This window comes from Rhineura floridana, chromosome 5 (assembly GCF_030035675.1).
Source record: "Rhineura floridana isolate rRhiFlo1 chromosome 5, rRhiFlo1.hap2, whole genome shotgun sequence".
Classification (NCBI taxonomy): domain Eukaryota; kingdom Metazoa; phylum Chordata; class Lepidosauria; order Squamata; family Rhineuridae; genus Rhineura; species Rhineura floridana.
Genome location: NC_084484.1, coordinates 127,611,357 through 127,637,776, shown reverse-complemented (window position 1 = coordinate 127,637,776; position 26,420 = coordinate 127,611,357). Strand labels below are relative to the sequence as shown.

At 40.0% G+C, this 26,420-nt stretch overlaps 1 protein-coding gene across 1 annotated transcript in view; it reads left to right on the top strand.

The window, feature by feature from the left end:
• The window catches only part of EPHA6 (EPH receptor A6), a 786,690-nt gene that overhangs the window by 307,744 nt on the left and 452,526 nt on the right, over nucleotides 1-26,420 (top strand). Inside the window, exons 4-5 of the mRNA XM_061628042.1 lie at nucleotides 13,247-13,402; nucleotides 21,272-21,607. Coding sequence (XP_061484026.1) covers nucleotides 13,247-13,402; nucleotides 21,272-21,607 — 492 coding nt within the window. The remainder of the gene's footprint in view (nucleotides 1-13,246; nucleotides 13,403-21,271; nucleotides 21,608-26,420) is intronic.

The window sequence follows — 26,420 nt, the reverse complement described above, 5'->3', positions numbered from 1 at the left end:
GTATATTGTGAGTGGTGGCAACACCTGCAATCAGCCCAAATAACAGAAACAAGACATGTGCTATGCTGTACTGGTCTTGTTTTAGCAGGGAGAAAGCAACAATATTAAGACAGTTGATGTATTCAGATAGTCAGTTTAAATATGCTTGATTTACTTTGCAATTTTAGTGAAGTTTCCTATAGTAAATCACTTCCTTTTGCTTCTGTTTCTGTGAATATGTGAAGTACAGCAACACTTTGCAACACTAAAAAAAAGCTAGAAAAAGTTGTGGAATAATGGCACTGACTGTTCTGCAGAATAGTTTCCAATGGATTTGAGGAGCGTCTCAGTTCGCACAAGATAAAACAGTGGGAGGTGAAATATATTCTAGCAAATTTCTAGGTGTGCTCTATATTTTTAATTGACCATGCCCATCCTTAAGTGGAGTAGTTTAAGCATAGCAGGTTGAAAACATCCATCTTGGGCAGGCCAAGTTTGTTTTTTCCAACAGCTAGAGTCATTGCTTATGTAGCAACATATTGTAATCAGTCTGGTTTTACATCCAAGCTCCAATTTCAGATTCAATGGTTAATGCACCCAAAATAGAAATAGAGCATAACCTCCAGTTTGAAACACAAAAGGCTGTCTTCACCATCATATTACACTGACCAATAAAAATGCTTTGAAAATAATAATACATTTGAGACAGATTTCTAGGATGAACAATGAGAGAAATATAATTGTTTAAGTTAGATTTTCTGTAGAAACAGTAGTAAGACAGGAAAGAAGCAAAGTTGAGAAGAACACCAGCAAACATACAGAAATGTCATTCTCCATCTTTGGAGATAGCAGGTATTGCCACCACTCACCATATACTCAGAGGCACATGTTACCAAATTCTTCCAAGCTACACAGAAAGTGAATTGGACTGTGAAAGACCAACCCAAATGGTGTTTGCATTTTCACAAATTTGTTGGGTAGTACAATATCTCAGAGAGGAGGTCAGGTCTCCTGCTCCCCTGGTGCATTCACTACAGCTGCCCAATTCCCCAGCTTTTTAAAGCTTGATAGAAATATCTGTTGGCTATAAGTACATTCTTAAACCACAAGGGTTTTTTGCCTGTAAGTGAAATTTCAGTTTCTGTTGTGCTGTCAACCCAGGTTTGTTTGCCTGCAGCAGAAGTAAGAGTTTGTTTATTCTGCAATCATTATAATTCACTAATATGCAAAAAAAACCTTGCAGTTTAAGAATGTACCTATAGTCAAGAGTTATTTCTATCAAACTTTAAAAAACAGGGACATTGGGAGTGGAGGGGGAGGAGGGGGAGGAGGGGGAGGAGGGGGAGGAGATTGGAAGGGGATGGGGGAGGGGAAGGGAGAGGGGAAGGAAGGGAGAGGGAAGCGGCAAGAGGGAGGGGATAGGATGGAGATGGAGGGGAGGGCAGGTTTTATCATTTGCAGTCACTTTGAGTTCAGTGGGATTTACTTCTGTGCAATCATGCTTAAGATAGGTGAAACTGTCTGGGGGAGAGGGCAGGAAGGGGAGGAGGAGCGCAGGAAAGGGAGGGGAGTAGATTGGATGGGTGGACACTGGGCAGAGGGGAAGCCCCTTTCCTTTCCAAAAGAAAAACATTGGAACACTATTCTTTTTCAAGGTTTTCTCCACCTTTTTATTCTACAGCAGGCGCATGTAGCCTCCCACCCAAATTTAAACCAAAGCTGTCCCTGGCCACATCCACACCAGACCTTTATTTCCCTTTGAGATATTCAAGCCTTCTCCCAAAGAATCCTGGGAAATGTAGTTAGTGAAGGGTGCTGAGAGTTTCTAAGAGATGCCCTGTTCCACTCCCAGAGCTTCAATCAGAATGGATGACTGTTAAACCACTTTGGCCACTGGAGCTCTGTCAGGGGAATAGGAGTCTCCTCTCAACACCCTTCACAAACTACACTTCCCAGGATTCTTTGGGGGACACCATGACTGTCTCACGTGAAATCAAAGTGTATTGTGGGTGTGGCTCCTGATTAGGCAAGCCAAGCAGCTGTGAGTCTGGCTTTTAGAACACTGACAGTTGGTTCTTACTGAGCATGCCCAACATTATCATTGAGTTCAAGCCACAATTCCTTAAATTAATTAAAAATCAACCAGGCATTTTTTGTACTTTTAAACTGCAGAAGATGAAGGTCAGAATATGGGGCAAGGTCAGTAATTACAGGTACTCTGTGAACATGGCTGATTTTTAATGAATTTCCACAGATTATGAGAACTCTGACAGAAAAAAGTCCAAAAGGGGTCTGGTTTCTCTCTCTCTCTCTTTTTACACTTTGAACCCTCAATTCTCTCTGACTGTTTTGTGTATTGCCATGAAAATGTAGAGGATTGTTAAGCAAGCGTTTCTGAGTTTATGACTATGTTTTGTAAAGTTTTGTTTTGAAATGAACTTATGGGAAGGATCAGAATGGCATGGGAGGTATTTTCAATTTAACATTGCGGAATGTGAAAAATCCATGCTGACTATAGTATACAACCACTCTTGTGGCTGCATAATGAGTAGAGCATATTGGGTGCTTATTGCTAAACAGTGAAATAAAGATATACAGTAGGGCCCCGCTTTACAGCGTTCCACTAATACAGTGGTTGTCAATTGCAGAAAGGCCCTGCTCCTACGGCGCTTGTTCCGCTTTTACGGCGGTTTTTGCTCATCGCGTGCCATTTTTGCGTCATTTTCACACAACACGCACTATTATCTTCAATGCTTTCCACTTTACAGCGGTTTTCGCTTTACAGCGGGGGTCTGGAACATAACCCGCTCTATGAGTGTGGCCCTACTGTAACTTAAAGTGATCTGAAAAAATGGCTGCCCTTTACTCTTTTAACGCACTCACTATACTCTCAATCATACTAGCTATTTTTTCTTCTTTTTCTTGATTAATTGAGGACAAAGCATGAAAACAGCCCTAGAGGCATAGAAATATTGCTACAGTTAGCTAGGTGGCAGACTGGACACCTGGGCTGTAATTGAGGCCTAATTTCTTATTTTTCCAATATGTGTGGCTCAACCCAGCGACCAGTAAAAAAAAATCCAATTACTTTTCACAGTTAGTTTCCAATTGCTTAATTCATTCTTTACATAGCAGCCAGTTAAATATTTTTCCCTTGATTGACCAATAGGAAGGAAAATCTAAAGGCTAGGAGCAAGACTAGAATGAGGGTCTCTCAAGGAGGCGTTAAACAAACAGTATATGTTTTCTCTCTGCCCTTCCCTAAATTTGCAGTATGTTTTTCAGGTGAAATCTAAAACTGAGATACCTAATGTAACATAAAAGCCAAGCTTGGGAACTTACTGGTGTCATGCCCCTGGGCCCCTCAAAGCACCAGAAGTCATGCTTCAGACCCAATTCCCACCCTTAGGGTAATTGTTCTGGAAACCCAATATCCAAATTCCTCCTTGCCCAGGCTGTGCAAACTAACACCAACCCTGCAAGGTAGGAAGTAGGCTGCCACCACCCCTGTCACTGGTTCCACTCAGAGCTAGGGGAACTCTGAGCCCAGAAAATAGGTAAACCAAGGTCCTATAAGACAAGAGCCAAATTTACACTCCTTGTCAGGAAACCTCTGGTAAAACCCCACAAATTAGAATTAAGCTTTAACTCCTTTTCCCTCTTTGGTAGTTGCGTAGCTGAGTTGGTCAAGGTGCTGGATTCAGAACCACCCTTCCCCTCAATGAACACACCAGGTTAAATAGAAGTAGCTTTATTCAAAATATAAGTGCACATTAAAATATAGCAGCAAGTAATCCTTTAAGACCATACACCCAAACAGGGGTTTAGGTACATCTAAGAGAATTCTTTCACACAACAAAAAAATAACAACTTAGCTAACCTTCTCTACTTACATATGAGGTAGTTGGTTGCAGTGGCATCTCTCCTAAGAGAGATTGGCATCAGTCACAAAGCAATGGAACCCTGCTTAGGTTACCTCCCATAGGCAACAGTCAGAAGGAACCTTTCAGAACCTTCTTGAGGGAACAAAGGCTATGGGTCTCTACCCCATGTTACCAATTACGCCTCAATAAATTTTATTGATGGCTAAGGCTCGCTCCCACATCACAAGATGTCAATAAACATGAAAGCGACGAAACAAGTCTTAAAAACAAAGCCAAGTTTATTGCTCTTGCAAGAGGAGAAGCAGCAAAGCTGGTTCTGCTTGTGCTGGACGCAGCCAGCCTTCTTATCAACTTGCATTACTACGTATCGAAAGCTAAACAGAAGCACCTACCCATTTCCCCGAAATCAGCCCATTTACAAGAAATCCATACGTGTCTCTCCTCATGAAGACCCTTGTCCAGTTTCCATTTTCCTTATATGGTGTGATGTTAGAGAGGGAATAGGCGCCATTACTCTAACATAGGAATGCAATGCCTCAGCAAATTAAGCACTAATCTTACTACATGACCTTGTCACACATTTTCCCTGAGACTACAGAATTCTCCACACAAGCTGCTTCAAGGAATCTCTATCAGGGTGATGTGGGCGCCTACTACTTATAACAAAATGGAAAATCATTTTCCACACCTATACTTAAGGAAAAGAATCCCAACGGTCCAAGATTAATTAACCAATCAGGAGGTTTCTGATGTAATCTCTTTCTAGATGTTTCTCTACTTTTGCGCGCCTTCTAGGCCCCCCTTCCAACGGTGTTTCAAACTTCACAGGCTAGGATGGCCTTGAGTGCCAGGCTCTTGCTATTTGGTACAGATAGCCAGGTGCTTCTGTTTAGGCTTCCCTTAACCGTCTTCAGCTGGAAACCGAAACTTAACTTTTTTACCCTTTCAGAGGCCTGTTTCTTGAACAAGATGACCTCCCAGAGTTCCTTGCACAGAGCCAAGATGTTACCTATAATTTTAATAACTCATGAACATATCCAGGTTCATGACAACTGGTTTTGTCAAAGTAGTTCAAGTCATGAAGAAGAAGAACATAAGGACAGATCCTAGGTGAAAGGGGATTGTAGCTATAGGCAAAGGCAACCTTTTGAGTCTGGTATTCCTGGAGATCTCTCAAAAAAAGGTTGAGCCAATTCAGTAGATTAAAGTTAATTCATGTACATTAACAAATTCTCTGGATGGAGGAATGAGGGCAAAGGTCACTACCCTTCCCTTCCCCTGGCTTGGCCTTCACATCCTCTCCACCAGTGGGGTTCAGCTGGCTGGTGCTATGCACCTCTCCCTCCCAATGTCCCACCTAGAAATGTAGCTGCTCCACCTAACAAAGAAAGCTGGCTACAGGTCTGCTCTCACCCTATCTGCAAAAGAGGATACAAATTTGCATGTGGCACAAACCATATGCACATTTGTGTACTCTTTTACTCGTGGGGTGGAGGGCCAACTTGCGCATACAGTATACTGGGCCTCAAAACCTGTTGGTATCCATGATTGAATGCTACTGCAATCTGAATAGTTGCCCATATCTAATTAGATAAAGGTGTATTTCCTTAGCACACTGTGTACTGGAGAAATCCAGAAAAAGAGAACAAAAAGGAAAATGTCCCACAGCATAAATTGAAAAGGAATTTAATGGCCAGGCTGTTCCTTCTCACAGTCTCCTACTCCTTCCCTCTCTTTGCTATCTCCTACAACTTGTTACAGTTTTCCAGTCAGTGAGACACAATTTAATCATTAGATTTTGTAGACTAATTAAATAAAAATATAGCTTTCAGTAAAGATATATCTGTAGCTATGAAAAACTTGATATAATCAGATTTAATCTCAAAATCGCAAATAACTCCTTGAGAGTGACTTACAGGTGCTTCTGACAAGTATTAATTTCATATCACTATATATATGTGGGCTTGAGCTGATGTCCTTACAATGGAGAGTGGGAGTTTGGGTGAAAGGACTTGGTGGAGACTACAGAAATTATTTAGTTTAGTATAACCTGGCATTCTTAACTGCTAATTCTTGGTGCACCTCCACCAATAGTATTGGCCACTTTGAATCACACTCTACTGCAAAAGATGATGTGAAGTCTTATTACTGTGTTACAAAGATAAAGCTTTACTAGAAAATTTGAGCGTATCAGTTCAAAGCCAGTAGTAGCGCAATCCAAACCCGAGATCTGCCAAGATGAGAAAGTTTGGATTTGGAGGATCTTGGCTTTCCTTACCCCAGTTGATCTGAAGATAATACTGGCTTAAATCCCTCATCCTGGTTTAGCCGGGGCTTTGCTAGATCATCCAGCAGAATTTAAACTGAAGGAATTTATGCTGGCATAAATCCCAAAAAAGGAGTGCTCTGGGGGTGGGACAAGGAGAGACATACACCTGTTCCAATCACTCTTCAGCTTGGTCATGTGACCTAGGACCCAATCCTGAAAACCTGGGCCCAGACTCAGCCAACAGTAGCCCCCTCAGAGACACCTGACTAGTGTTTTGAATAATTTAACATCAGCCTAAATTACACCAATTTAAATTATGCTGGCTTCCTATACTTAAGATTGCTCTTTAAGAGGGAGTATTTGTAGGATCTTCAAAGAGTCATGTCTATTAACTTAAATGGGTCTACTCTGAGTAGGAGTAACATTGAATACTACCCATTGTTTCTCTTACAAGAAAATAATTGTCTTTTACATAACCTTAATTTCAAACTTACAAAAGAATACATGAACATTATATTTATTAAGACAATTTATGTACCACTTAACTACAATTAGCTTTAAGCAGTGTGCAAGGAATATTGTATCTTAGAATATACAATACCTTAGCTATAATAAGTTATTTTCTGATGTGAATTTGCATAAACTCTGTTGCATATTTAAATTATATTTGTTTTATTTCCCTTACTGATAAACCTTTAGAATAAGTTTTTTCAAGACTTGGTTGTAATTTTGGTCATGGTCATATCTCAGTGGAAAACTTTGTATGTGCATAGGTTTCATCTGAAATTGAAATTCTGCTACTGAAAGTCAACTATACGCTGCCACTACATATGGGCGCTGAAATGCTTATTTCAGATTCTGATTGCATATTCATTGGCCTGTAAAAAAAGAACTTGCTTATTTCTTCTCATCTTGAATCTGACAATCAACATTCTGCACAGTTCAATTATTCTAAGCCTGTGATTGTTTGGACTTTCTCAGCATGTTATCATATTATATCTATAAATCCCTGGTTTTTAATTTAATGTATCTAGTAACCATGATGGTCTCTTTTTGTGTATAGCTTTGGGGGTTTTCAATACTTTTGTAAAACTAACCATAAAGCTTCCACACTTTCTGCCTTGCATGAAGGCATAACTGGATTATTAGATATATTTACTTGCAGAGATTTTGTTGTAAAGTGAAATGATCTTATTCTCCCATACATATTATTTATATTTCCCATCAGGTTATCAGCTCCACACATGATTCCCTGTAGGCTGAACTCCTGGAAAAATATATATTTGTATATAATTATGACATTTGAATTGTAACAACTAGTGCTGGGTCACAGTATCCTCTTTTGGGGAAATTTGTTCAAGTGGCTACTGGCTGTACAAATCTAGTCACTTTTGGATGATTCTGACTGTTTGGATCCATTTTAATCTGCTTTCAGGCTGCTTTTCAGCACAAAAACTGCATTGATAACCCTGATGACCTGTGCCAGGAGGATAGGAGCAATTCTTCTGCATCTTTTGGTCACTTGACCCAGCTAATTCTTCTGTATCTCTTGGTGACCTTTCATACGATGTTTTTGGGGTCCTTGGCTGATTAGGTTAGAGATTGGGAGACTATACATCAGTGGTTGTATTCTTGCTTGGAAGCTGATTCCAGAAGATACTACTGGAAAACTACTGCTCACAGCTGTCCTGTCGGTGTACAGTCTGTTCGGGTGTCTGGCAAATTAAAGGACTGTCTCATAAGTGTCTATCTAAACCTTCTCCTGCCATCTGAAGCCCTCCTCTTTGTCTAGGGTTGCCACATCTCAGATTTTTGTCTTGAGAGTCTTGATTTTTGGGGTCCTTTCCAGGACTCCGGGTAAGTCACTCCAATCTGTGTACTCTCAGGTTTCATTTTTTAAAAAAGTCGGTTTCTAGGTGGTCTGGTTCAAGAGATATACACCAAAACATCAGCCACACACACCCTGCAACTCTGGTTAAATGAGCTCGTACCTGGCTACTCTAACCCCAATAAGTGAAGTCAGGGGTGTGATTGACAAGGGATTGGTGAACCTCCGAACCACAGCTAGAACCTATTGCAAGTACAGGAAAATGTTTTTTCCTGCTTCTCTGAAAATTTCATAAACTGAGTAAGTTTACAGCTTTCAGCAGTAGCAAAAGTCTCGTTCTCTCTTGTGTGCAGGAGATCTAAATGTCATTACAGTATCTTATGCTTTTGTAATTATGAAGAGTTAAATAAGTTTAAATTTTCCTGGGCTGCTGAAGAGGGCACTGTTTTCAAAACCTTCCAGATATGAAGCTTTAATCCTATACTCGCTTATCTGGGAGCAAATGCTAATCCCACATAACTGGAAGGAAACCCCATTGAATTCAATAGGACTTACTTTTGAGTAGACATGGTTAGGATTGTCCTGTAAATTAATGGGACTTTTGAGTGAACATAGCAAAGGATTGTGTTTGTGTTGTAAATCTTTCCCCCTCAATCCTTTTTTTAAAGCAATTAGGCAAGACTTACTTGCTGCTTTTATTATGTAGGAAACTAATACTGATTATATTTTTTAATTTTTTTCAAGTGTTCTGCAATGACCAACTGGTTTTGACAATAAACTTATTGGGTTATGCATTTACATCTCCAGTATGTGTGTATACGGAGTCTTTCCAACATCCCTGTGAGGTAGGATTGCTGATTAGAAACCAAGGCAGCTCACAACAAGAAATAAATCCCTTTAAAATCCAGTGGCCATAAAAACAAGTATAAAACAGTTGCAAAAAAGAGCTTAAACTGGCATGATTCTGAATTTTGGGTTGGATGAGTTCTTTATCACTTGAGGTTGCAGTTCTCTGCACGCTTCCCTGTTTGAGTAAGCCTCATTGAAACTTTGGGATTTGTATCTGAGTCAACATGCATAGGGTTGCACTATAAATATTTTTACAGGTTGTATAAATAATTAACATTTTTGACAGTCATGCTTATATAAATATTTCTTCATACTATGTCCCGAGACATATCTGATGTCACACTATGGTGATACATTATTTCCTCTACATTTGAAGTGTGCTCTTCTTCCTTGGGGTGGTCGTGATTCCCCTCTGTTGTTTTCATCCTGAGGGCCAGATTAGTCTGAGAGATGATGAGTAGCCCATGGTCACCCAGTAAACTTTATAGTTCATTTCCATTTTAAAATAACTAAAACAATTTACATGCAGGCAAAGTTTATGAAGTAGACCCACACAATACATTTAAAATACATCCAATTCACATTTAAAGCACATGACTTCCCCCAAAGAATCCTGGGAAGTGTAGTTTCCCCCTCACAGTTATAGTTCCCACCACCCTTAACAAACTACAGTTCCCATGACTCTGTGCTTCAGATGTGTGTTGAATGTGCTTTAAATTCATGGTGTGGATCTGCCCTAGGAATGCTATACATTCAGTAGTGAATTGAAAAGTACAATTTTTTAGACAGAGGAAAGGCTATAGCTCAGTGGTAGGGCATATGCCTTGCATGCAAAGGTCCACAATTCAATCTCTGGAAAAGGCTATTGCCTGTAATCCTGGCGAGCCAATCCTAGTCCATGTCATCAGTACTGAGCTAGATGGTGCCAAATAGCCTAAGTTGGTATAGGGCAGATTCCTTTGTTCCTAAAAGTAGAAAGAGATCCAAGAGCCAAAGTGACTCTGAAATTTATGTATTTCATTCACCACATTAAAATACCGCTTTATTGTAAAAAAAAAAAACACCTCAAAGCGGTTTACAGAAGCTCAACCCCTTAAACCCACTGATGATGCATCTTGTTGATTGCATGATGGTTTGTTTCTTGCCCAATAGTGGTAAAAGAGAATTCACATACTGGGAAGTGAGGCTGCAACCAATAGGTCTTCTGTATCTTTAAAAGTTGTGCAGGGGGGAGGGAGAATTCCACCTTGTGGTTTTTCCCATTACAGTGTTGCAAGAACACCAGCACTTGGCTGACTTTTTCTTCTCCTAAAGATACAGGATCAGTCTCAGGCCCTGAGCCTGGCAACCCTACTCCCTGAGCAGGTGAAAAGGAATGATTCCATAACTTCAGCTGGACCTGGGAACACCATCTTTTAGTTAAGATTTCTAACTTAATTCCCATTTAGAGATACGTTTTTGTTTGAATTGTATACTCCAAGCAACTGTTGCTGAATGTATCATGCTTAATGACATCACTAGGGCCCGCCCCTGTGACATCACTAGGGATCACCCCTGAAATCTTAGATTTTGGGATGTTTCTGACTGGCAACCCTATCCATGTCCCTTCTGAGGCTCTCTTGTGGATCCCCCCTTTATCTGAAGTTTGGTGGGTGATGACTGAAGAGCAGGCCTTTTCCATTGTGGCATCTTGAATATGCAGTGCTCTCCCCAGGAAAAGTGCCTAGTCCAAACTCTCCTTTCAATAACAGGAGGATTTTTTATTTGCTCAGGCATGTCACAGCTGGTTTTATTGTTGCTTCATAGCTTTGTTGGATTTTAATGATTTTGCTGCAGGTTGTGTGATTTTGTAGTTCTGTTGTTGCTTTTAAAAAGATTTGATTATACCTGTTTTTAATTGTACCCCACCAAGAGGCCTGTTAACTAATGGGTGGCTTAGAAATTCACAAAAGTAGTAATATATGATAAAGATAACAATGGTATACACATTAAAAATATAGTTCCCTGGCTGGAAATTATGGCACATTGTTCCACCTGCCTACCTTTTCACCCTCCACAAGATCGGATCTCCGTGGAGAAGAAGAGACTTACGGTCTCTGCATCAAAAGAACATAGGCAGAGCTGCTTGGACTGTGACCATGTAATCCTTTTTTTAAAAGCTGAGTATCAATCAATCAACTGTTTGCCAAGGAAAGGGAAGCAGAGGAAACTGATTGAGTTCCTCTTCCTGCTCCTGAACTTCTAATTGGTGACATTTTAGCTGTGCCTAAAGATCTGTATGCATACAACTCTGCTGTTCAACCAAGAAGGCAAATAATAAAAATAATTGGTTTATAATTTCCTGTCTAGCTGGTAGTACAACAAGCACAGAAATGTGCTTTCACATGTGTATAGCTCCCTAACTGAATGGGGGCTGCAATGTTTTGCAAAAACTTGATAATTTATTTGGATTTACTAGGGGCTGCTACTCCTGTTTGCTTCATTTGCCAACCCCACCTACCATTACCAAAGCTGCCCCCTTCCCCCTATAGGTCACCAAAGCTGTTCCCTTCCCCCACGGGTCACCAAAGACCTCCCTCATGGGTTGGCAGAGCTTCCACATCCCTCCACAGGGGTCACCAGAGCTCCCCCTCCCCCAACAGGTTGCCACATCTCTTCCCCTGTGGGTCACCAGCGCTCCCCCCTCCCACCCGAGGGCCACCAGAACTTCTCTGCCCGTGGGTTGCCAGAGGTTCCTCCCCCACCCCACACAGGTCTCTGAAACTCCCCCCCACCCCTATGGGTTCCAAATGTTCTAGGACCAGGTTACAAACAGATGAAAATATAAAAGTACAGAATCTAAAATCACAGCAAAAATCACAATAAGACTGTAAGCAGCAGCATATCAGTACAATCCAGAGGCAGACCTGCCAATGAAAGCTGTATAAGGTTGGTGCAAGAGGCACCTTGATTTACCAACTGAGAAGAAAATATAGGGCATGGAATGGCAAACACAAGCAGTGTATCAGTCCATAGAGTCCAATCATGCTTAGGCTAACTTTCTTAAGTTATGGCAGGTTTCCTGCAGTTGTTTTCCTTTCATGTTTATATCTCCCTGGGGTAGATTAACAACAGAACCTAGGTTATGAAATCCTTACCCAATTGAAGTACTACCCAGATCTCCTGCACATATAGAGTATTCGATTTTGTATAATGGCATGTGGAAGCAATGAGCAACATGATCTCTGTGGCGGACTTGTAAATACTTCCATCTCATTTACAATATAACAAAGACTTCATGGCACGTATATGCCATTTTCATATATAGTTACATATTTAATAGCTGGCATTAGTCTACTTAAGTACATCTGTGGGCATACATAAAGGAACCCCAGCATTTTAATGTTCCCAAATAATGCTAAAAATTAATGCTTTGGATTTGTTTTGATATGCAGTGACTATGTGGCACCTATATTTTTTGTAGGAGATCAAGCAAAATGCTTGAATGGATGGTGTGTATAATGTGTGTGTGTATGGGAGGAGGAATATGTATTATAGGGACCCTAGGGATTGCAGTGAATTTCATTGTACACTGCACACTGAGATATATTGCATACACAGCCTGGAGGATATCTCTCTCTGGAGGTAGGCCACAGAGATTCACTATAGGTATTAATCTTTAAAGCCCTAAATGGCTTCCTGCCAGGTTACTTGGAAAATCACCTTTTCCCATATATACCTGCCCAGACCTTGAGAATGTCATTGGAGGTCATTCATCAGGCTTCCTCACCTAATGAAGTGAGGTGGGTGATTACTAGCCAGAGGGCTTGTTTTTTTTGTGGTGCCTCGTTTATAGAATGCCTTCCACAGAGACACTTGCCTGGTGACCATGCTATCATTTTTTAGGGGTAAGTAAGGTGAATATCTTTTTGTTCTCCGATGCATTTTAATTATAATGGATATATTTCTCTGGCACTTTTAGATATCTGCATCAAGTTATTCCCCTTGCTGGTTTTATGCTGGCATAGATACAGCAGTTATGGGTTGTTGTTGCTGCTTTCTATTATATATTATTGGTTTTATTGTCTAAACTATGGATTTCATTTTGCATTTTAAGGGGTCTGTAAGTTATAATGGCAAATGCAATATGTAAATACAACAAATAAATAATACAATAGTGTCCCTATTTTTCTTACTTGTATATAGACTCCATTTGTTCCCTTGGGGAAAAGTAAAGATAAACACAGATGGGTATGAGGGCAGTCTGCTTCCTTTCTGTGTTGACTCTAGCCACTGAGAATCAAGCTTGCTCCTATCTGTATAAGCCCAAGCTGGGTTCTGTTCTAGATCACACTCTGAGTGTGACAGGGTACTGGGAGAGTCAGGCAGAATGTTGGATCTGGCTTTTACATTTAGAAAGATAGGTTTACTTAATCAACATTTCTTATGTTTTTGCAGCTTGCAGATCAGGATTCTACAAAGCATTTGCTGGAAATATAAAGTGTTCCAAATGCCCCCCACACAGTCAAACCTTTGTGGAAGCAACATCTGTGTGTCAGTGTGAAAAAGGTTTCTTTCGAGCTGAGAAGGATCCACCAACTATGGCATGTACCCGTAAGTTTGAATCATACTGGTGTTTGACATTCTTCCCTTGTCTCTCTCATTATCTCAGAAGATAAAAATAGCCCTTATTTTGTATTCCTCTCACAAGAGCTAAAAGTATGAGAGCATGTTTTTGTTAATCAAGAATGCAAATCAGGTTCTCATTTATTCCCAGTGCTCCTTTAAATAAGCGAAAAATGTTTCTCAGTCTAAAGTGTCTTTAAAAAACAAGACAATACTTGATAAAGTATTGCCCAAATTCTGGTATAAACAGAATGACCGCACATTTCAAATCTGGGTACAAGTATATATTATATATAATATGTATAGGAAAAAAACCCTTGTACATAATGTGCATTGAAATCACTTGATAATAAATACATTGCTTCTGCCAAAACTGATATTACCCTCCTTTCTTTGGACTTGAACAGAACATTATAACTATCCAACAAGTATTTCCTGACACTTTAGCATAAAAAGTATCATAAAGTAGGTGAAAAGAAGCATGTAATCAGTCATACTCCAGCATATATGAAACCCCAAGCATTTATACCCTAATTGCTTTTTTCCCCTAGTTATAAAATAAATGAATACACACAAAAGATGTACATGTATTGCAATATATCTATAAAGTGTATATCCTGAAAATGCCCTTGGGAAGATAAATACCAGCCCCTTTTGAAATACTCAGATATAGTTGCAGTACTTAGAGTTTAAAGTGAGACTATAGCATTATGGCTCAGGATCAAATGACCAATTAAAACAAAATCAAGCTATTCCAATTCCCATCAGCCCATCTCTAAAGGCAGTCCTGGCTGGCAAGTAACATAGTCTGTGTAAAAAGTCATCTTGAACTTCCATTACAGAACCCTGGCAAAGAGCCTCGAATACTCATACATATTTTCATGGCCATCCCAACCTGTTCATTTTAATGAATTGCCAAGGAAAAACTGCCAGTACTGCAGCCCCTGCCCACTAACCAACAAGCCTTAGGATGGTGAATCTGGCAGGCCCTAAGGACACTACTTTATGAGACACGGAAGATGACTTAAGAAACCTTCTCTTCAGATGCGTCCAGATATTTACCATGTTCCCACACTTTCTCCCTCAACTCCATGCTGTGGCCTACTTTGTGACTTAGAATCCCAAGACTGAACCACAACACCCAAGTAAACACAGGTGTCACTGTAGTCTGACAGTACAACATACATAAACTGAAAATAACTCCTTACCAATGTCCAATTCAAGTGAGGTAGTAGTAAAAAAATAATCCTGCTCAGCACCAAAGGCAACCAGCTAAACTCATAGTGTTATGGTCTGGGGAGGATGTTTTGTCGTGCTTCCAGGAAATGATGATAATGGCAATGACAAGTTTTATTATTTCTATGAATTTGTTGAAAAAATCTAGGTGGTGCATACTATAATTAAATACTTTGGGAACTGTATTTAAACTGCCTTTGGGATTGCCAGAACAGAAGAACTTTGGGGGTAAAGGGTTAATGGGTTGGCTCCAGACTAAGTTAGTTGCACTTTGGTCCCATTGAGATCAATGTGAAAAGTTAGTCATAATTAAGTACCATTGGTTTTAATGGGACCTAAATGTGACTAACCTAGACTGGATCCAACACAATGGATTTATGTAACTTTCCTGTGGAAAAGAGATGTTGACAAAATTGCTGGATATCTCTTGCCTTCCTAAATGACATTCTGATTCTTAATAGTGGTCAGTACTTAATATTTTGTTTGTAAACAAGGCATACTAATAGTTATAAAAGAAAGTGAACTGCAATTGGTCTCTTGCTAACCTGTGATTTTACTGTCTGTTCATCACTGGAATTTCAATCTAGGCTGTTCCTGAATGGTGCAAAGCTTTATTCTGCTTATATGATGGGATATGTTAATAGGACGCTGAATCTGGGTTGCCATTCCATTAAATAAGTATATGTTACTGATCAAGAACAAAAGAAATACATGACAAAGCTGGCAACCCCACTAGGACTTTTATATGTTTCTCCAACAGCAGCTTCATACAGCAACCCATTTTTGAAACACAAAATAGTTTCAAAAGCATTTTGAAATATCGCATGGGTCTGTTCAGAAAAACATCAGAAACCCGTTGGGTACACCAAGGTCCTTGGGTATGTTCAACAGACCTTTCTAGAATGCGGACAGTATCTAATGCTTTTCTATAAAATAAATTATTCAGGTGTTAGTCTAATTTTTATACTCTTACTGCACAAAACTGGGATAGTCATAATGTTTGATGCATGTAGTTGAAATACATTAATCATTTAAAATAATCAGTGTACTTGCTTGCCTAAATGAAATATATAGCATGAAGAAATTCCTGAGCGTGTTGCTCACAGATGTCTGTAAAAAGGTTATGGCTGCCAGGTTTTTTTCCAATGTGACATATAATCTATGCATAATTTATAAGTAATAACAAAGCAATCAGGCCACATTCATAAAAATCCCAATGACACATTATTTAGTAGAATCTGAGGATTAGAATTAATTGTCTCTCTTTATTCCAAGTTCTAAATCTTGGTAAATGATTCACTGCATGTCATTACAGCTTAATATTTGCATGAAATCACAGTTTAGATGGCATAATTTAATGGCAATTAAAAACCTATTTAATTGTCATGCAAATTGGCATGAGGGCCCTTGAGTATGAAGGGTGTCTATTTCTTCAGAATCTGCAGGCGGACAGTTATAACATTTAAACACTCCTAACCACAATTGATAACAGTTTTTTTCTTTCACAGCAATATGAATGTACAATATATCATATTTTTGTTATAAACAGAGACCTAAGTTCTCTGTGCATTGATTTGCTGAACAAAAGAATTAACAACCATTGGAAAACTGCAAAAGAAAAATAATGATTTATACATATTTTTCTTCTAATGTCATCTGTATATTATTATACATACACAAACTAAAATATCGTATAAAGATGTTTTGTCAGTAATTGGACCCTCTGTCATTTTGACCTCAGGCCACATGATGCTTGAAACTGAGGGCTGATTCACATAAGAGGCGTACTGGGATAGGGTTTCTTGGTGGGCTGTTGTTTATATCATGTGTTTAGGAAGAGTCTTGGGAAGAAATGAAATAGTTTGAACTACCTCTCACGCGCCCACACACAGATTCAAGGGTTCTTCACTTTTTCCTTTAGCCTAAAGCTGTTTAGAGTCCTTGTATGTAGCAACTGCACTTTGCCTAGGCACGTGCCTGATGCCCCAGCAGTAAATCTAAACAGGCAGCCTTAAAGAGGAAGCTCCCACCAGAGATTTGTCTCAGGGCTAGGGATAAATCAGGGTAAAAAAGAATAGAGTTCCACAGCGGAAGGAGGTTATGCTTTTTATTGACTACACATTTCTATATATATGAGCATACATTGTCTGGTCAAGCCAGTAAATGAATAAATCAGAATTAATAATACAACACAAAACCAAAGGTTATTAAGTAATATAATATATTCTTATACAGTCTAGATATCTTTAACACATATATAGAAAAGAATGACAGTTTAAATCTCACCCACGGGAGCTCAGATAAGCCTTAGATTAAAACTCATGGAAATGGACTGCCTTCAAGTCGATCCCGATTTATGGCTATCCTATGAATAGGGATTTCATGGTAAGCGGTATTCAGAGGGGGTTTACCATTGCCTCCCTCTGAGGCTAGTCCTCCCCAGCTGGCTAGGGCCTGCTCAGCTTGACACAGCTGCACAAGCCAGCCCCTTCCTTGTCCGCAACTGCCACCTGGGGTGCAACTGGGCTCCTTGGGACTATGCAGCTTGCCCACGGCTGCACAGGTGGCAGGGCACGTAACCCCTGAGTCACTCACTGTGGGGGTGATCTTTTAGCTGACCCATTACACCCAGGAGACACGAGCGGGGATTTGAACTCTGGACTCCCAGCCAGGCTCTCATCCCCACTGTGCTATACCAGCTTTGCAATTAGACAAATGGCAGCAGTGTGACCAGTCCTATGAGGACTGATAAAAAACTGCATTTGTAATCTCTCTTTTTTTGTCTCTCATCTAGATCATCTTATCTGAAATTGCATCACCTTTCCGTTCCCACAGTCTTTTCTCACAGACAAATTCTCACAGACTTTTCATAAACATTCTCATGGGACACATTCTCATAGTTCTCTATCTCAGATCTCACCTAAGGTTACTACGGGACATCCAGAGAAACCACTTAAGGGATTCTTTCCACTCTCTTTGATGTTTATGAGTAAGCCCAGACTTGTTGATTTAAGAGCTACAATCTTGGCTATATGCCCAGAATTCATGGAGGGGGAGAATGGGTACAGGAACGCTTGTCTTTTCAAAATACATTGTATTTCAACTCCGAAGGGGGCAAAATACTTTATAGACACATAATACATACATTATTTATGTAAAACATACATTATATGGGCCTACTACAGGAGGAACATGGGTGATGCTACCCCAATTTTAGTAAACATGGGTCGGGGAAGTTATAGCCATGGAGAGGCAATGGCCTGCAATGGAAGATGAGGCCAAGGCTATCTACACCTTGTTCCTCACTCCCACTCCTCCCATAGATGGGCTTGTGGTTGCTTATCTTCTGTGCCCACCAGCCTGTGTGTGCTGTTGTTTAACACCAGATCAGTACACAATAAAACTACACTCTTCCATGATTTGACCATGGATGAGGGTGCCGATTTGGTGTGCATTACCGAGACCTGGGTGGGTGAGCTGGGAGGAGTTAACCTGACCCACTTTGCCCACCTGGATAGTTGGTGCAACACCAGCACAGGATGCAGGGAAAGGGGTGTTGTGGTCTACAGAACTTCCATATCTGTCACCAGGAAACAACTCTGTCTTGGAGCTGGCGGTGAGGGCCTGCACTTGGTGTTGGGCCAAGGAGACAGTAAAGTAGGGTTGCTGCTGGTATACCATCCACCCTGCTGCCCAGCAGTTTCTCTGACCGAGCTGGCAGAGACCGTTTCAGGTGTGGTATTGGTGAAGCCCAGAACAATAGTCCTGGGTGATTTCAATGAGGCTGCCTCTAGTGTTCTTGTCTGGGACTTCATGGCCTCGATGACAACCATGAGACTGTCTCAAGTTATCACTGGTCTGACACATAAGGCAGGGCACAGCCTTGATTTGGTTTTTGCTCCACATGGAGGAAAGGGTGGTCTAGAGATGGGGGGTGGATGTCACCACATGGTCGAGAACAGACCACTGGTGAAGTTTAGACTTATGGCTTCAATCCTCTCCTGCAGGGGTGGTGGAGAAATTAAGATGGTCTGCCCCGAGAGACTACTAGAATACACTGGATTCGTGAACATCCTGGGGGAGTTTCGAGTAGATAGAGCAGGTGACCCTGTTGAAGCTCTTGTTATGCTGTGGAACAACGAGACATTGGGCTCTTAACATGGTTGCCGCTGAGTGCCCTCTACAGTAATTTGTGCACCTTGGTATACCAGTGAACTAAGGGCAATGAAACAGGCTGGACAACAGCTAGAGTGCAAGTGGTGGAAGACATGCTGTGAGGCTGATCAGGCACGAGTAAAACATCATAACCACTTCTACTGTGAGGTGGTGAGCACAGCAAAGAAGGCACACTTCTTTGCCTCCATCACATCCTCAAGTAGTCGTCCAGTGGACCTTTTTTTTAATTGTCAGAGGTCTGTTGACATCAACTGCAGGAAACAGAATTTTAGAGCCTTCAGAAGCCCACTGTGAATTGTTTGCAAGGCACTTTGAGGGTAAAGTTGCTCGCCTCTGTAGCAATCTTGATGCCTCATCTACACCTATTGTAGTCCCAAGTGAGGTGTCCACTGCAATATCTGCTGCAACATCTTTGGAATGGTTTCAGTTGATGTGTCCTGATGACATGGACAAGGTGCTTGTAACGATGTGGCCAGCAATGTGCTCTCTCTACCTTTGCCCTTCTTGGCTTATTAAAGCTTGCTGACGGGATATGACCAAGTGGATTCAGGGTGTGCTCAACGCGTGTTTGTGAGAGGGAGTGGTCCCAGCCACTCTGATAGAGGCAGTGATCTGACCGCTCCTGAAAAAACCCACCATGGATCCATTGGTTTGTGACAACTACTGCCTGGTCACAAATACTGCCTTTCTAGGGAAGCTGATTGAGAGGGTTATGGCTCAGCAATTGCAAGTACTCTTGGATGAAACAGTTTATCTCAACTCATTCCAATCTGGGTTCAGGTCTGGTTATAGGACTGAATTGATCTTGGTCACCCTGATGGATGACCTTTATTGGGAGAAGGATGGGGGAATGTGACTCTGTTATTCTTACTTGATCTCTCAGCAGCTTTTGATACCATTGGCCAAGGTATCCTTCTGGGCCGACTTGGTGAGATGGGTATTGGAGGCACTGTTTTACAGTAGTTCCGATCCTATCTCCAGGGACATTTTCAGATAATGGCTTTGGGCGATTGTCTTTCAGACCCCTGACAGTTGTGCTGTGGGGTGCTGCAGGGTACCATTTTGTCCCCCATGCTAATATCTTTATGAAGCCCTTGGGAACAGTCATCAGGAGATTTGGGGAAGGTGCTAGCAGTACGCTGATGATACCCAGCTCTATTTCTCTGTGACATCTGAATTGGAAAAGGTCATGCAACCCTAGACGAGTGCCTGTGGTGGGCTGGATGAGGGCCAATAAACTGAGTCTGAATCCTAGAAAGACCAAAGTGCTGTGGGTTGGTAGTTCCCAAATTCAGATAATTGGTCAGTTGCCTGCTTTGGATGGGATTGTACTCCCTCTGAAAGAACAGGTTCATAGTCTGGGGGTGTTCCTGGCTAGACGCCAAGTGACCTCAGTGGCTAGGAATGCCTTTTACCAGCTTTGGCTGGTAAGACATCTGTGACCATTTCTGGACCAGGATAGCCTGACCTTTCAAAATGGCTGCTGCCAAATTTTAACTGTACCTATTTCAGTTCCTAGAACGTTTACAGACATCATTCTGGTTTCTAAATATATGTTTTGGGGGTCAAGGAATTCAGTTATAAGGTTCTTAAATTCATTTGGATGTTAGATTTTACAAATCAGAACAGATTTTTTTATGGGACTTCATTACAGTGACTGGATTATTAGTAAACGTCATTGCATTGATCAGATGCTACATATGTGGAAGCAGTCTTCTGTATATGTATCCCCAGCGGATGGGGAACTGGGTGTGTAACTATATGCTGCTCTCTCTCTCTCTCTCTCTCTCTCTGATACAAAACCCTTTTTTTAAAAAAAAGCTAAAATTTTGAAGATTGCTTATTGAAGAGCAGGAATGAGGGGAGGGCTAGTTTCAACCCTCTGATTCCTCTTCCCCTACAAATAATTGATTGGCAGGATTTTGGTTCTTTAAAATAAAAAGTTTACTATACCCCTCTACTCCAATCAGATAATTACAGATAAAAGTCAGTGTCCATGATCATGGTGGCATGGATGAAGATTGTACGGTATTGTGTAACTTGGCCCTGAAGGTTTAAATACACCATCATTTTGTCACAACCAGATATCATATTCTATGGTGTGGGCATGTGGTGAGGATCTTACTTCATCAAGGGGGCCTAACCTTGCAAGTCCCATCCTGAATCTGTCTTGATTGCTATTTTTTTATCTGGGATCTGGGATTTGTGTCTAACAGCTTTGATCTTGTCCTGAATTCCTATACTGTAGTTTACATGTTCCATAAAAACAGTGAGAGGTTGCATTAGTCCTGTTAATCTGCAAAAAGGGGGGGGGAATTTTGTATCTAAATGATTTAAGAATATACTATGATTGTCACACTGAAATTGTTTCTGTAAAGGAAGAGCTTTGTGGGTTTCAAAATATATTACCAAGTCTAATAAAAAAAATGTTTTTCTTTTTCTTAGGCCCTCCTTCTGCTCCAAGGAATGTTATTTTTAACATTAATGAAACTGCTCTCATGTTGGAATGGAGCCCACCAAGTGACACAGGAGGGAGAAAAGACCTCACATACAGTGTAAATTGTAAGAAATGTGGGTCTGATGCCAGCCAGTGTGAGATATGTGGAGGAGGAATCCGATTCATTCCAAGACATACAGGACTAATCAATTCCTCAGTAACTGTGCTTGATTTTGTGTCTCATGTGAACTACACTTTTGAAATAGAAGCCATGAATGGAGTCTCGGAATTAAGTTTTTCACCCAAGGAGTTCACAGCTATTACAATTACCACTGATCAGGATGGTAAGTTTGTGTCATTTGTTTATCAGATAAAGCTTATGCAGTAGCGTTATTGTTAATAGTACATTTTGTGATATTTTTGGAAAGTAGACATCATATTTATACCTACTCAGACCATTAGTTCTTCCATGGTACTATTTTGTGGGGTGGGTGGGGAAGAAATGCTTTCAGGATAACTGATAAGTGTTCACACAAGGTGTTTTGTTAAAATTACACTATCCAAGTGAAAAGGTGTCACATGAATTGAACTTAATCTGTGTACACGCTACACATTTAAAGTACATTCCCTCTGTCCCAAGAATCCTAGGAACTGTAGTTTATCTCTCACAAAGCTATAATTCCTCATACCCTTAACAAACTACAGTTTCCATTATTCTTTAGGGAAGAAATATGCTTTAAATATATAGTGTGCACACAGCCTAATACAATGTCGATGTGCATGCCTAATGTTTCTTTAAGCTTTCCTGAAGGTCTCTGTTTTTCTCTATTTTACCTTGTGCAATTACTCATGATAAAGTATACTGAGGTTTGATACTGTGCAACTCTATTAATTTCAACAGTACTCATGGCAGAACAATAACTTGTGGATTTCATGCTAAGAATGCAGCTCTCAGTCCATTTAAGTCAATAGTAACATTTTCACTAATTTCAGTAAGTTGACTGCACTCAGCATGTATGTTACATATGCGCTTATGTATGTAAGAAATGTACTTCAGATATTTAAAGTATTAAAATATAGGTATTGATACATGCTCCATGAATTTAATTTCACAAAATGTATTACTGTAGCTGGTTTGGTAGGTACAATTTTAAGGCCTTAAGGAAGCAAAGCACATTATTATGTATTCACCAAAGTGTTGATGATATTAGTAATGTAATTCTCAGAAGTATTCGAAGGTACATACTAGATACTACACTAACTTCTGTACAGTTCGGCTTGTAAAACTGTGCACAAGTGTGTGTGGTGATATAATTTATTTCTTGTTACGATCCATTTAAATATTATGGGTGATATTCAGTGCTAGTTCTACTCAGAGTAGACCCATTGAAGTTAATAGACATGACTAACTTAGCTTCATTACTTTCAAATAGTTTATTCTGAGTAGGACTTAATTGAATCCAACTTTATGACATGTTCATATGAATAGCCATAAAGAATTTGTGATATTGTGGTCAGCTTCTGTGATCATTTTTATGTGAGACTATTGTCAAAATGTTAACTGCAGGAATTTAAGTGGCTACTGCTTGGACAAGCAACATCTGGCACTGATGCATTTTTCCACATCAATATCTGATACAGATGCTAATACACCTGTGGATATGCATTCTCACAACACCTTCAATGTGACTCTCATCTGGGCTATCTTAAATAGAATGGAAGCAATTGGAGATGCATTTTCCTGTCAAGGTGTATAAGTTGTTAGGTGTGACTAGTTGCATGCACAGCATCAGGCTACTTCAATCCCAGTGTCTTGAATAATACAGTATATATCAATTTGTGTGCAGGACTAGAGTCCAAAATGTTATTTTTGTGATCTGTGAGGGTTTTCTTACTAGTATCTTCTTTGATTCCCCTCCCCATCTAGATATGAAGTCAGCATATTATTGTTGAATTATATTATCAACAACAAATGGATAGTCTAATCTTAACATTTGTTGTCTTGGCGCACAGCAGTTTATAATAGGTGTATCAATGATATAGAAATAGAGTTCTCAAATTATGATGTCTGTGTGAGGTTATTATGGAGGGACTGAGGTAGCAGAACTGCTAAAGGGATGATATTCAATTCCTAGCCACAGGCTTCCCTAACTCTTCCAGCAATTAATATTTTGCCCCATTTGTACAGAAAAACTGTCATATACATAGGAAGAATGGCTTAATTTTGGTTTTATTGAGAGCTACAATGATCAATATGTATACCACATGGAAAACTAAACCTTCAGAACTGAATATCCATTGACACTTAATTTAAAGTCTTATACAAGTAATTAATCAGCATCATGCAATAATTGTATATTCACCAAACTATCTAGTACATTTGTTTAAACATTCCCTGTATCATTAATTCCTTCTAATAGTAAAGTAGTTGGCTCCATGATGACCAGATTGGTAGCAAATGGGACACTCTTATAATGAGGTATCTGCATATCCAGGGGAAACCTAGTTACTCAGAAAAATATTTGTAAATTCAGAAAAACCAAAAAATGGCCTGACAAGTTTTGAGCATGCTCATTGCTGTCAAGGAGGCACAGAGGCTAAAAGAGTCCACAGGGCTTGGAATTTATTGGGATCAGTGGGAAAGCAATTAATTAGTTCTCCAGTGGTTCTTTCAGATGTAAAATGGGCAAAGCCTCTGGTAGCTTCAAGTAGGGGAGCAAAAGCTATGACCTTCCAGATGCTGTTGGACTCCAACTCCCATCTCCCATCAGTTTCAGCCAGCATTGGCAATGGTCAGGGATAATGAGAACTGTAGTTCAGCAACATCTGAAGGAACGCCTGGCTTAAATATCCTGGAAAGATAAAATTAGTATTTGGTAAGTGCAACATGAGTAGTGTGTTTCTTTATCCCAATTTCCTACCTACCAGGGAGGTAATTTCCCCTCCCTGGACACCATTGGAGGAAAAAGACATTTATTCCACTATTATTCCACTTTAAATAGTCATGGCTTCCCCCAAAGAATCATGGGAATTGTAGTTTGTGTAGGATGCTGAGAGTTGTTAGAAGACCCCTGTTCTCCTCACAGAGCTACAGTTTGCTACAGAGATTTAACAGTCATTTCCTCTTCCCAGAAAACTCTTGAGAATCGTAGCTCTGTGAGGGGAACAGGAGCCTTCTCACAGCTTTCAGAACCCTTCACAAACTACACTTCCCAGGATTCTTTGAGGGAAGCTATGACTGTTTAAAGTGGAATAATAATGGAATAAATGCCTGGTGTGAATATGACCAAACACACACACATTTGGGAATAGATGAGCACCTTTCTGATCACCTTGCTTCAAACCTCAGCAGTTAGAACTTAACAGTCTCAGGCTGTTGCTCTAAAGAGTTGGGGTATTTCCAAACATTTACATCTCACTTCCCAGTGATTCCTTATGAGCCACCAACTTCTCACTCTGTATCTGGGGGTAGTAATCAATTACTGTTCTAAAGATAATTTTATAAAAGGAAGAGAAGTGATATTGATTAGTGAAATAAACAATGAATTAAGTAGAATTTACATGAGCTTCCTTCCATACTTTTTCTTGTATTGGTTGCCCTTCTCTACAGCTGCTTTTTTATTGTTCTACTAACATTTATTTTTGAAAACACTCCAAGGACTTATTTCGACTATATTTACATTTTCCTCTACCTTGCATTTTTCCACATTTCTTGGAAGGGGAAGAATAGATGTTCACTTTCATTGTTAAAACATGTTAATTTGTAGCCCTTAACCAACTAATGTGTAGTTATAGAATGTCTATTGCACTTGCTATATGCTTTGTGTCAATAACCCTCCAAAAGTCATAAATTATATTGCAAAGTTACTGACATAATTTACCTTTTACCTTTTAAATATTTTTAAGCAGCAAAAATGGTGCTGTCTTCATAAACTTGTTTTATGAAGGTTTGCCATTTCATTTATCATCATGTCTGTTCTGCAAATCTCCCTTTATCTTCAAATAAACTGACTGAGACTCTGAAAAGTGTTCCTTAAATTCTTTGAAGATTTACCAGTAGCATTGTTAGTAATGTAAGAATTATTGTGGGGAATGCAAGCAGCATACACACTTGGGTTTTACTGTCAGGCTATCATAGATTACAAAAGCAGAAGTCTTTCCCTGCTTGGAAACTACAGTGAAAGCCAACATAGTTATACAAAAAGCAGACACTGGTAAAAGATACATATATATTACTATCTGCTGTCTACAAAGATAAATCTCCTGCCATTTCTCTGGCCTTGCACATCTATACAGGAGCCTTTAGTGTTTTTACCGGTATATCTTTCTTTTTTCTTCTGGCATGAGAACTGTGGAAGAAGAATGCAGAGAGTATTGGTTCTTTGGTGAAGGTTAGGACTTTTTGGAATTTTGGTCAAGCGTTTTGCATCAAGCCCAACCTCAAAAACATTAGTGAGACTCTTATATGGGGGAAATGTAAGACCCCCACATGAATACAGAAAATTAGATCTCTCTCTCTCTCTCTCTCTCTCTCTCTCTCTCTCTCTCTCTCTCTGTGCAGGGATACTGTATATATTTTTATCCCAGTCTGTATTGGACTTGAAATTGTTTTATAAATGTTTTTATTGTTGGTGCTTTTATTCTTACTTGCTTTGGGATGTTTCAAGGGAAGTGATTCATTAATGAGATAAATAAATTAGTTACCAGGCACAGTTGCTCTCACTGCTAGTTGCCCACCACCAACACCACCATCTTATGCACAAGACACTGTCTTCTGCCTAGGCACTTGTACTCTTTTCCCTGGCTAGCAGGGAATCAGCCACTTCCTTTCACACTCCTTGTAATCTTGACCACAGGCTGTCAACACATGGTCAGAGAGACATAAGTCCTGTGGCACAAGTGACCAGCATGTGCTGATCTTGGGCTGAGGTTACAAGGGCCTATTACTACAAGTATATAACTACAAGTACTATTCTTGTAGTTATGACAAGATTAGGCATCTCAGGCTTTGATGTGCATCTTTGGCCAATTTTGTTTGGCAGTGTTGGAATATCAAGGTTTGTGATGAAGCTAACAATGCCTGTTGCTTCTTTTCTGGTAGCAGAATGTTTTTTTCTAAGCTAAACTTTCATTCTTCTCTCACCCCATTTCCAATTG